Raw genomic sequence first — 13249 nt, 5'->3', positions numbered from 1 at the left:
GAGATTTCATACCTAGTTTCGTTTTCTCATGATTGCTTGGTTTCTCTTTTGATCTTTGCTTATTGTATAATTGATTTCTTACCTTTGATTCTTCGTAAATAAACATCTCATCTTAAACATCTCATCTTACGAACCCCTATCCCTTTTCTAGAAAAAGCAGTCTAGACTGTCGTAGATGATATCAACAAATGCAACCTACTGATTCTCAATTATTAAAAAAAAAATCCTTGGACGTTGGTTTGTTTGTGTTAAGATTCTAACAGTTCTCTAGATCAGTTCGCCTACTCCATGTCTCCATCTGAGAGGTAAGCCTAAGTTTTGAAGATGTCTCATCCGTGAACCGGTTGTCTTCTTTCTCTATGGTAGTTTTATGATATTAAACTTTGTATGTATCTGATGATTACATATTGTCTTGTTCTTCGTCTGCTAAAGATCAAGTTACTGATTACTCGAAAACTGACATCAGAAAAAATCCCTTCTGAAGTTAATGAGGTACTTCTCTCAGTAGTGATGATTTACTGATTCTTTCATATCTCTGTATTTGTTGGTCTGCAGTCAATTTCCATCGTTGGGATCTCACTTGGTTTAGTGATCGGTGTGGTGTTAGCTCTTTCAGCATTGTTCTACTTTATGTACCATAGAAAGAGATCTCAGATTTCTAATAGTTCCTTAGAAGAACCGCTACGCTTCCCATCAGAGAAAACCGTCTTGATTCCACTCTTGGTCCTGATGGAAGATAAATATCGTGTGACAAAACTATGCTAAACCAAATGTTAGCAAAAAAAGAAGAAGAAAAAACTATGGTAAAGAGAGAATGCAAAACTTTGATGGAAGAAGTCAAATGTTAGCAAAAAAGAAAGAATGCAAAAACTTGACACGTAGGATTTCTTTCATCATAGTTTTTTAAATTTAAATAAATATCGTGTGACAAAACGGTAAACCAAATGTTAGGAAAAAAGAATAAGAAAAAACTATGGTAAAGAAAGAATGCAAAACTTTAATGCCTTCAGTAAAAAAAAAGAAGAATGCAAAACAAATAAGAAATGCAAATGATTTTAATACGTGATGCCATGGCAAATGATTTCTTTGATCATTGAAAAAAAAACAAATAAGAAAAGCAAGTAGTGGTGGGAGGAGTTATTAGAAATTTCCTAGATCTGCAAAGTATTGAGAACCAAAAATTTGTTTTTGCAATCAAATATGAACAAACAAGTCTCTGAGAGGATTCATGTTCTCTTCTTCCCCTTTATGGCTCATGGTCACATGATTCCAGTTCTAGACATGGTCAAGCTTTTCTCGAGCAGAGGAGCCAAATCAACCATTCTCACCACACCAAGCAACTCCAAGATTTTGGAGAAAAGCATTGAAGCATTCAAGAATCAGAACACTGATCTAGAAATCGGAATCAAGATCTTCGATTTCCCTTGTGTGGATCTGGGATTACCTGAAGGGTGCGACAACGTTGACTTTATCAGCTCGTACAAAAAACCTGGGGCAGGTGACTTGTTATTAAAGCTATTTATGTCTACCAAGTATATGAAACAGCAACTGGAGAGTTTCATTGAAACAACAAAACCGAGTTGTCTTGTAGCCGATATGTTCTTCCCTTGGTCTACCGAATCCGCAGAGAAGTTTGGTGTCCCAAGACTTGTGTTCCACGGAACATCGTTCTTTTCCTTGTGTTGTTTTTATAACATGAGTACTCATAAGCCACACACGCAAGTCGCTACGAGTTCTACACCTTTCGTAATCCCCGGTCTGCCAGGTGACATTGTTATGACAGCAGAGCAAGCCAATGTGGCCGACGATGAAACTCCAATGGGAAAGATTATGAAAGAGATTAGAGAATCAGAGTCAACTAGCTTCGGTGTTTTGGTGAATAGCTTTTACGAGTTGGAATCGGCTTATGCTGATTTTTACTCTACGAATGTGGCCAAAAGAGCTTGGCATATTGGTCCGGTTTCGCTATGCAATAGAGAGTTTGCAGAGAAAGCAGGAAGAGGACAAAAGGAGAGCATTCATGAGCAGGAATGCCTCAAATGGCTCGAGTCTAAGACACCTGGTTCTGTAATTTACGTGTCGTTTGGCAGTGGAAATAACTTCACCAACGAACAGATGTTTGAGATCGCTGCCGGTCTTGAAAGCTCAGAACAAAGTTTCGTCTGGGTGGTTGGAAAGAAGAATGAAAACCAAGGCAATGAATTCTTCCTATATGTTCTTATAACAAAATCAGTAAATAGATATATTACTTTATATTTAATTATATTGGCAAATTTCGAAATGCCTAAAATAATGAAATTGACTTGGTGTTGATATGGTTGGGACAGGTGAAAAGGAAGAGTGGTTGCCTGAAGGCTATGAGGAAAGGATGAAAGGGAAAGGGCTGATAATACGTGGATGGGCTCCACAGGTGCTTATACTTGATCACAGAGCAGTTGGAGGATTTGTGACGCATTGCGGATGGAACTCGGCTATAGAAGGCATTGCTGCGGGGCTTCCAATGGTGACATGGCCCAAGGGAGCAGAACAGTTCTACAACGAGAAGCTATTGACAGAAGTGTTGGGAATAGGAGTGAATGTAGGAGCTACAGAATTGGTGAAAAAAGGAAGGTTGATTAGTAGAGAAGAAGTAGACAAGGCAGTGAGGGAAGTGATGTCTGGCGAAGAGGCAGAGGAAAGGCGAATACGAGCTAAGAAACTAGGCGAGATGGCCAGAGTGGCTGTGGGGGACGGAGGATCTTCTTATAGTGATTTGAACAGGCTCGTGGAAGAGCTTAACAGTAGAAAGTAGAAGAAGACAAAACATGTTTTATTTATGTTTTATTTTTGTTCACATGCTTTATTATGTTGTGCGATAGTGTGATAGATTCGTGACTATGTTTGCATTATCCACTACAGTTGAGTTTGTTAAGAAAATGTTTTTTTTTTGTGAAAAAGGATATGTGTTAAGAAAATGTTTGAATTGCATGAATCGGTAACCAGACGTATTTGGAATAAGGGCAATTTTTTCAATTTTTTTTTTGTTCACAGGTCAATTCTTTCAAAGACTCTAAAATAATTCACCAATAACCCACAAAATTATCAAAAGAGATTTCATTAATAAAAGACGTTTCTATTCTTGTTTTACAAATATTTAAATATATATAATTATTTAAATAAATAATAAATTGAAAAAATACGATTTGAATTTGAACCTTTTTATTTTTATTTTTCGATTTTTTGAAATCCGAAAATACTTTTTAAAACTATATATATATATATATTATTTATAAGAATTAGTACTGTTTTAGTTTTATTTTTAGATTTAACCCCATCATCTCCCCCAAAATTTCTTCTCTCCAATCTAAACAATAAGTGTAAATTAAATAACCATGTGGGTATAAATATCTATTTACCTCTTTAATAAAATATTTTAGTCAATTTTAATTTTTGTAAGACTAAATTTGTGATACAACTATTTTTAGGGTCATCCTAAAAAATCTTTCTTGTGGATATTTGACTCTTTTTTATTTATTGCAACTATTGTTCTTTTTACAAAATATTAAGTTTCATACGATTTTTATTTATTTTAGGAAAATTTCCACAAGCACTTTGTAACAAAAACAAATACTAAATAATAAAAAATTATAATAACGTTTGAGTTAAAACTGTAAACGAAGAAAAACCTAAATAAATAGGGAAAGAAGTTTGAATGCACAAACCTAAAAAGAGAGAGAAAATAGAAAGAGAAAAGAGAGAAAGTGTGATTGTGTTTTCTGGCCGACGTCGGCGGGCTTCCTTAGCCGCGATGTCGGTCGGATCTTCTTTGTCCGAGTATGTTTTTCTGATCTGATCTGATTTGTTTCTGATGCTGGGTTTCTTCAATCGGCTTTTGTTTCCGGCGACGTGTTCATCTTGGCAGTCGTTCGGCTTGGTTGTTGGCGCCGTCATCTTCTTCCGTGATGAAGGCGGCCGGCTTTGGTTTCCGATAACGACCTGTCCCTTAAGGTGTTGTCGGCTTTAGTTCTGGTTCAGACGGTAAAGGCTTTTAGGCAGTGTTATTAAACCCGGACCGAACCGGCGGTCGGACCAGGTTCAACCACGAACCGGAAACAAATGCGGGTTGGGTTAATGCCAAAACCCAACTATAATTGAACCGGTTAAAAACCCTTATCGAACCGTTAAAAACCCGTGAACCGGCGATCCAACGAACCGGATAAACCCTGGTTCTTGTATAAACCAAAAATTTATTAATAAAACAATTAAAATTTCCTTTTTAAAATAAAAATAGGATTCAGATTAATAAGGTAAAACCGTCTCATATTTTTCTCTTGAGTCTTTGACATCTATGCAAGACTGCAACTCACAAGGTATCTACTTCTGAAGGTATTGTTTTTGTTTCGAAGATTTTAAGAATTGAAAACTTAGCTTTGAAGAACTTAATCATGGTATAATTTTTAATTTTATTTCATAGTATAAAATTTTAACTAATGTGTCTATAATTTTTGTAAAGGTGATGAAGATTTGGAGTGACAAAAACCCGGAGAATAAAATTTAAATATGTTTTTTCTATTCATTTGAGATTTGGACTATTACATTGATCTATTACTTTTATTACATTTTTAGTTTGTTACTTTTTAAAAGTTTCTAAACATTATGGTTATTGAAATATTTTATTTGATATGATCTTTATTTTTGTAAGAATATACATATTCAAAATATTATTAAATTTAGTTTAGTCTAATCAAACCCGGATCGAACCGGATCAAACCCGGTCGAACCACATTGACCCATGACCCAAAAAAAATCCGGTTCGCTTGTCGGTCCGGTTTTAACAACACTGCTTTTAGGCGTAGTTTCCGGATAGTATTTCGGAGTTTGGTGGGTTTGGTGTTGGTGGTGGTCGGATGAGATCTCGACCACTGTAATGAAGTTCTGTGTGTGGTAGCTTTTATCCCGGATGAGATCTCGACGGCGTTCGGTTGATGCTTTATGTGGAAACAAGTGGTGGTGATGAGGTGGGGTACGTTGAAGATGCACCTTCCTGGAATGGTCTTGGAGTGATCTCGACGGTGTCCGGAGAGACGGCGAACTGTTACAGCGTCAGTTTCTTTCGGCAGGCGGTGGCTCAGCGCCGCAAATTCTAGGGTTTCAAGTCTTTATCTTGGGCCCGTTTGTGAGCTGGGATCTATTGGCTATTTGTGATGGGTTTTTTGTTTTATCTCTTTTGTATGAGTTTTGTCCTTGGGCTTTGCCCATGGAAAAAAAATAGGGAAAGAAGTTCAATCTAATTAAACGGATAAATCGAAACAAAAGAAAATTTGCAGCAAAAAAAAAAAAAATTAGCCAAAAAAAAAAAGAAACAAAAGAAGACAGTCACTGCAAGCTACGTACCGAGAGACATGCCGACCCTCAGACTTAGAAACAGAGGCGCCTACATCATGTAACATCCCAACCTAAAACTGACCCACTCAATGAATTGAAGCACAAATCTGACAGACAACTTTCAACGACAAGAGAAAGAGCCACCAAGCGAAGACGCAGTCGATCATCAGGAAGAATTGAAGGTTGCAGGCTTGCAGCCTCCAAACCAACCAGCAATGACCTTTTAGTCTTTTACACTCACTGAAAAGGAGAATGGATAATTCATACTTAAGCTAATCCTTACGTATATTCATTATAAATGCAAATAATTCACACACTTCCGTATCCTTTTAAAAAAAATTCATATATCAACTATAGTATTGTTCAAAATTGTGTTAGTCAATCGCTGACAACAATACCATAAAACATATTTGGAAATAAAGGAAAAGATAAAAAAGTCTTTCAGTGGTTATATCATAGGCCATGGAGATTTCAGAATCTTAGGCCCACGGAGATGATACATTGGCTGGGCCAAGCAAGTGTTCAACGATAAAAAGGAATCACACTTCGTCAATTTTCAGAAACAAAGTCGTGATTTGGTTTTCTTTCTCCCTTTTAAAAAGAGTTTTTTTTTTCTCCGACCAGAAAACGGTAAGTGGAGGAGAGATGCAATTGTTTGCAATAAATCCAGCAGCCATCATGTCGGCGCCACGAACCCTAGGCCTTGAGCCTTCCTCTTCCTCGTCCTCTCGTCTTCTTTCTTCTGCTCAGGTGATTTTTGATCTTTCGATTTGCTCCTTCCTCTTCTTCTCTACCCTATCTCTGATTCAAAAATTCATGGCAGATTTTGAGCTCTCATCGCGCTTTTGGTCTCCTAGCTAGGCCCTGTCGACGATTCCGAGGATTATCTCCATCTCAAGGTCAGAATACTTGTCTAATGTTGATTCTATTCCTCATCGTTATTGTATCCCTTAGAGCTTGATATATATAGGTGGTTAGAAGATATAATTTAACTCTCTATCATTTTCTTTCGATTGCTTTAGGATATATATATATTAATTTCGATTCTAAATTTAATATGTGATTTTCTGAAAATTGTAACAGTTGTAAAGGCAGTGGCAACCCCAGACCCACTCTTGGAAGTACCCCTGACTGAGGAAAATGTAGAGGGCGTTCTGGACGAAATCAGACCTTACCTCATGTCTGATGGTGGTAATGTGGCATTGCATGAGATCGATGGAAATATTGTGCGAGTCAAATTGCAGGGAGCTTGCGGGTCATGCCCAAGTTCTGTTATGACTATGAAAATGGGTATTGAGCGTCGCCTTATGGAAAAGATACCTGAGATTGTGGCTGTCGAATCTGTTCCAGATGAAGAGACTGGCCTTGAACTCAATGACGAAAACATTGAAAAGGTTTGTTTTTTTTTGTTGCTTAAGCTCTCTGAACTAAATGATGAAGACATGGAAAGTTTAGAGGTTTATACAAACCTCTAAACTTAGTAGATATTTATGTCTTGATGTGCGATGTTAAAACATTTTATTTAGGTGCTGGAAGAAATCAGGCCTTACTTAATTGGAACAGCTGATGGGTCGCTTGAGCTGGTGGAGATCGAAGAGCCGATCGTGAAGATAAGAATCACAGGACCTGCTGCTGGAGTCATGACGGTACGAGTAGCAGTAACTCAGAAACTCAGAGAGAAAATTCCTGCAATTGCAGCTGTTCAACTTATATAAACACGACCTTCCTTTCTTGTATCTGTTTCTCTTTCTTTCCTTTGTATTACTAGCCTCCTTGTATAGTGTATAGATACCGTGTTAACTTTTGATATTTGTCTCCAAAATAAAGCTTTAAACATTTATTGGTCAACTTCATTTCTAAGCTATCTTTATATTGTGTCTCATGAGTGTCAAAACTTCTTTGTTTCTCGTTTCTTCTTGTTTCATTTTAACTTGAATTCTAAGTTACTGATATGGAAGTTTGAAATCTTCATTTTCCACTTCAACTTCTTTTTCCGGGATGAAGGTGAAACGGAAATATGTTTAACCAGTTTTCCTTACCTCATGCTAAACATGGATTGTATCTCCGGCTGTGGCGCTAATTCCATATTGCATAGAAAGTTATAAACTAGTAAACATAAAAAGTGGTATTAATAATGAGATAGTTTAAACTATTTTTCTAGAGTTTTATTAAGAGAAATTAGTGTTCTTACTAAAGAAAAATAGTGTATTTAGCAAAATACCAAAATCAACTATGCTTCACTATTCGTGTGAAATTGATGACCGTTATATCCCTATATCTAATCCTCTCCAACTTGTTAGGTTGTCTGACATAATCTTCAAAAAAGATTTGCTGTAAACCTAAAACCTGAGTCTAAACTCTACAATATCTTATCAGATCTCTAGATGTCGATTTGATTTTAATCCAAGAAAATAATCTTTCACTCTGTATACTATATGGCTTTTCTATTTCTGTCTTATCCTATTTCAAATATTTATTAAAATTTTTTACATCAACTCAAAGGTTTGGAGATTGTTATGACACTGAATCCAGTTACTTACGTCTATTATGTGGTTATTTCAATAATAAGGAAATATCAAGAAAAGCATAAACAAATTAGTGGGAATAAATAAATGGAGTTAATGTTCATTAGTTATATCCAAAAAAGTTGAGGCAGCCATGGAAGAGCTTGAAGAGAGACTCAAAGAATTGTTCAAGGTGATGAAAGAAGCTTGGATCTCTCGGTCTCTGTATCTCCGGTCAAGCTCTCCACCTATGCATCTCCGGTAAAACTCTCCGCCATTGCATGTCCGCTGAATCTCTTCGACGATGCTGAGTTTCCATTGAAACTCTCCAGCGATATCTCTGTGTATATATATATGATACTTACATGTTAATTCACAATCTTATTAAAAGTACATGTTGTTCTTTGTTTTGACGTAAAGATCTTGTTTATTAACCATGTAAATATTATATTAGCGGTATAACAATTTGATTTTATCAACCAATCCAATTTTAATCTCATATAACTCATTTATTAAATATGTAAATATTATATTAGATGTCCAACAATTTGACATGTATATACAAACACATATAACTAAACATATTCATAATTTTTTTTCATGCCATTGTTGTGATATTGTGACATACACAAATAAAGTAATGAAGTCATTGAAAAGAGGAAAAATGCTACGACAAGTAGCATACTAAAATTGTTATATTCAAAAGTTTGGTTTTAATTACCGTTAACAAGCTATCAAACAAGTTATACGTCTAACAAAAAAATTAAACAACCTAACATACTTAATAATTTTACCGCTAAGTGAAAAATGTGAGGTTAGCCGGTTATGAAAATACTTGACTGTTTAATAAATAAATTTTCTGTATCACTTGTTTACACTGACGTTCAACTCTTGGGATATGGTTGTGAATAAGAGTATATGGTTTAAGATATAATAATTTATATTTTAATCAAGTAATATATTTACGGGGTAAGGATTAAGATTTTAGTATTTAAATTTTACCTTTTGGGTTCCGGAATCCCTGTTGGGTTTAGGGTTTAGCATTTTATGTTTAGGGTTTACGTTTAGGGTTTAGATATGTACACTATTTATGCTTGACATTGTTGAAGCATTAGACGTACCCGCAATATAAAATCAACCAATTACCCGGATAATATTTGCATTGGCATTTTAATCAATTAATATGTTTACGGGGGTAAGAGTTAAGATTTTAGTGTTTACTCTTTATCCTTTGGGTTCCGGTGTCCTTATTAGATTTTGGGTTTTTTATGTTTAGGGTTTAGGTTTAGGGTTTAGATGTGTACAATCTTTTTACTTGACATTGTTGAAGCATTAGACGTACCCGTAATATATGGTCAAACCAATTGCCTAGTTAATATTTACAGGTGACAGCTAATACGAAAATTATCCAGCTAAAGTATACGTAATAACTTTACCGCTAAGTGTAAAAGGCGAGATTAGCCGTTTACGAAAATACCTGACTGTTTAATAAATATTTTTTTTGTATAACTTGTTTCAACTGATGTCCAGCTGTTAGGGTACGGTTGTTAATAAGAGTATATGGTTTAGGGTATATTTTTTTATTTTTAATCAAATAATATGTTTGGTTAAGATTTTAGTGTTTACTCTTTATCCTCTGGGTTCCGGAGTTCCTGTTGGGTTTAGGGTTTAGCATTTTGTGTTTAGGGTTTAGATGTGTCCGCTCTTTCTGTTTGACATTGTCTAAGCATTAGACGTACACGCAATATTGGATCAAATCAATTGTCCGGTTAATATTTACAGGTGACAGCCAATGTGAAAACTATCTGGCTAAAGCATACGTAATAACTTTACTATTAAGTGAAAAATACGAAGTTATGATGATGAAACACATCTTCTTGGATTTATGTATTCATTAGGAAGATGAAAAAAAATTTAAGGTAAAAGACTGAGATAAAGAAGAAGAATACCACAGAAGAGAGAGATATGAAGATAATTATTTTTGAAATGATTTATTTTTTTGTATGTTTAAATAAATAAAAAATCTTTAAAATATTATCAAATCTAATAAAATCTCAAACAAATCATCTAAGATCTATTGTGTCAGATGTTCAGTCAAATTAACAAGGCTATTATCGTCTTTAATCATCAACAATCTAATACACGTGCACTTATGTTTTACTGTTATTGGCACTTCCCTAATTTCCCAATCTTTCTTTGTTTTTGACCAAATTAGCTCTTTTATAAAAGTGTATTTTATGTCAAAAACTTTTTTTATAATATATGTAAGTTTGTGTTTTAAAAAAAAAATGATATTAGTTATGTGTTCTTAATGTTTGTTTTTATCTTATCCTATATTGGGGTTTTATTCAGGCTTTAGTGCACAAGATGAGTTTCAATCCTCATGGATTCAGCTGATGATGGAATGTATTTCCTCTATGCAATATAGAGTACTTATAAACAGACACTCACGAGAGAGTATAATTCCCCAACGAGGTTTATGTCAAGAGAATCCTCTGTCTCCATACTTATTTATTATGTGCACGGAAGCGCTAATTGCGAACATAAAAAAAGTCGGAGAGATAAAAATAACTTACAGGAATGAAGGTTGCACGAGTTTGTCCATCAATTTCACACATATATGCTTTTGCAGATGATAGTTTATTTTTTGTAAGACAAATAAGGAAGAATGCATACTATTCTTAGAATTCTAAAAGAATATGAGGTAGTGTCTAGACAATTGATAAATTTCCAAAAGTCCTTAATTCAATTTGGTTTTAAGATTGAGGAACCACCCCAACATGAGCTTTGGGACTTTCTAGGTATTCAGAATATAGGGGGGATGAGATCATATCTGAGACTGCCTGAAAGTTTGGGTGGATCAAAGACTCAAGTTTTAGGTTTTGTCCAGGAACACCTAAACAACAGAGTAAATGGTTGGACTTGTAATTTTTTTTTATAATGGAGAGAAAGAGGTGATAATTAAATCGGTAGTTACAGCTCTACTAAATCACGTTGTGTCCTACTATCAGATCCCAAAGATAGTGACCTCCAAACTGACAAGTGTTGTGGCAAATTTTTGGTGGAGTCCAGAGGAAAATACAAGAGGTATGCATTAACAATCCTTGGACAAACTCGATAGCGATAAAGACGAAGGAGGTTTGGGTTTAAGGATATCTCGAATTTTAACACAGCAATGTTAGGGAAAATATTTTGGCGTTTGATCAAGAAACTGAATTGTTTATTTTCTCGAGTTTTTAAAGGGTAGTATTTCAGAAATACCTCACCCTTAGAACCGATCCGTTCATACTCTCCGTCCTACAGATGACAATATTGTTTCTGCTAGATCTTTGGTTAACAAATGACTAATTAAACGGGTAGGATCATAGTCTTCTATATATGTACAATTTCCTGACAAAGTTAGATGTTTATTGTGTGGAAAAGAGTTCTCTGGTGGTATATTCAGAATGAATGAGCATATTGGTCATTTGAAAGGAAATGTTGCAGCTTGTCCAAAGTCAACCAAAGGAGATCAAGAAAAGTGTAAAAAGGCTTTAGCTGAAACTAAGAACAAGAAAAGTATGAAGAGGAAACATGAGGAAGCTTTGAGGGCAGAGGTTGATATAAGCAAGGACACTGTCATTGAAGAACTAACAAAAGAGCTTGGAACTCTTAAAATCCCCACTTCCAAGGTCCTATTGATCAGTTTGTGAGGCCCATTCATCCTGAAGTGTCAATTGCTGCATAGACACGACAACATAATCTCCATGATGTTATTTCAAAGGAGAAGACACATGTTATCCACCAATATTATGCCCGATGGATCTATTAGTCGAATATCCCATTTAATTCCTTTGACAATGAGTCGTTTAGGTTATTTTGTGAAGCCTTAGGGCAGTTTGTATCTGGGTGGGTACCTCCTACACAATATCAGCTGACCATTTATGGTGAGTTCTTAGTGGCTAAGAATTCTATCAAAGAAGCTACTGACCATTTGGAGAAGAACTATCAGCCTATCTTTAAGATCATTGACGAGAAGATGAAAGGTAAGTTGGATTCACCTTTGCATATGGCTGCTTAATTCCTCAATTTATTTTACTTCTACAAAGACCCCAATATTCAGTGTAACTTGGAGGTTATGGACGGATTCATCATGTGTGTAGGGACATTCTATCATGGTGATTTTGAAAAATAAGATTCAGTTGTCAATCATGAAGTTAATCTATACAAGAACAGAAATGGCTCTTTTGATAGAAACTTGGCAATAACAGGCTGTGAGAAGAAGAAGGAAAACTTTGACCCATGTTTGTTTTACGTTTTACTATCTTCATTTAAAAATAATATTTTACATAGTATGACTTTGATTATCTCTCCTTCAACTTCTTTAACCTCAGGAAATTGGTGGTCTATATTTGGATGTAGTACACCACATCTGCAGAAGTTAGCAACAAGGATCCTTGCTCTGACATCTAGTTCTTCTGGTTATTAAAGAAACTAGAGCAGCTTTGAAGCGGTTAGTGTATTAGTTACTTCTTTACAATATGTTTCTAGACTGATAGTATATTCAAATAAAATGTCACTTTTGTTGTTGTAGATACACACAAAGAAAAGAAATAGGCTAGATGTGAATAGGCTAAACAGTCTAGTTTATGTCCAATTCAATGCAAGATTGTTTAACAAGCACAAAAAGATAAGAGAAAACAATGTTGATGTCATCTACGATGATGACGGTAATGAAGACACTGTTGGAGATTGGCTTGTGGAATATGCAGAAGTAATGGAAAGTGGTGTTAGTTTTGTGCTTACCCCAGCCCCAAGAGTAAGAGATTTGTATGATGATGATTTTGGATCAGAAGATGAAGATATTATGGACATGGAGTTTGAACCTGATGTCTTCCAAGAAGATCATGTCTTTCATGATTCCCAGCTTCTTCAGTAATAGAATAAAACTTGATTTCTTCTCTGTCTTTAGCTTTTCTAACTCATATTTTAAATGTCTCATTTTTTGTACTTTTAGGAAAGTATGAGGCTGTAACTTCTAAGACATGAACTCCACTACAAGATCGAGCCAATATATTTGTTTGATTATTGAAGAACAGAGGATTGAAAGTGCAAATCTGAATTTCTTTTGGTTATTCTTAAAATCAAAACAATATAATTTTTGTATCTCTTGTAATTGGATTATATTTTGTAATGGATGTGGAATAAAAGAAGTACAATTACATTTTGTTATCTAATTGATATGTATTTAATTATTTATAGATCTATGACTTTTAGTATTAATAATGTGTCTTTTATAAACATGTATTATACAGATTTTTTTGTATTATACATATAAAATGTGGTATTATACATATTAAAGTATAAAAAATTCATCTCCGTGTAATCCCTGATATTCTTCT

At 34.9% G+C, this 13249-nt stretch overlaps 2 protein-coding genes across 2 annotated transcripts; both read left to right on the top strand.

Annotated features, from left to right (window-relative positions):
• Nucleotides 1-1073: 1073 nt before the first annotated feature.
• LOC108832154 (UDP-glycosyltransferase 73B5-like) lies at nt 1074-2986 on the top strand. Its single transcript, XM_018605650.2, has 2 exons — nt 1074-2194; nt 2328-2986. Exons 1-2 carry the CDS (start codon nt 1201-1203, stop codon nt 2789-2791), a joined length of 1458 nt encoding a protein of 485 aa, XP_018461152.1. The 5' UTR covers nt 1074-1200; the 3' UTR covers nt 2792-2986.
• Nucleotides 2987-5883: 2897 nt separating this feature from the next.
• On the top strand, nt 5884-7212 carry LOC108838031 (nifU-like protein 2, chloroplastic). Its single transcript, XM_018611021.2, has 4 exons — nt 5884-6114; nt 6188-6263; nt 6448-6758; nt 6891-7212. Exons 1-4 carry the CDS (start codon nt 6010-6012, stop codon nt 7077-7079), a joined length of 681 nt encoding a protein of 226 aa, XP_018466523.2. The 5' UTR covers nt 5884-6009; the 3' UTR covers nt 7080-7212.
• The last annotated feature ends 6037 nt before the right edge of the window (nt 7213-13249 follow it).

This window comes from Raphanus sativus, chromosome 9 (assembly GCF_000801105.2).
Source record: "Raphanus sativus cultivar WK10039 chromosome 9, ASM80110v3, whole genome shotgun sequence".
NCBI classification, from domain to species: Eukaryota; Viridiplantae; Streptophyta; class Magnoliopsida; order Brassicales; family Brassicaceae; genus Raphanus; species Raphanus sativus.
The sequence above is the reverse complement of the archived record's forward strand: the minus strand, read 5'-3'. Positions and strand labels throughout refer to the sequence as shown.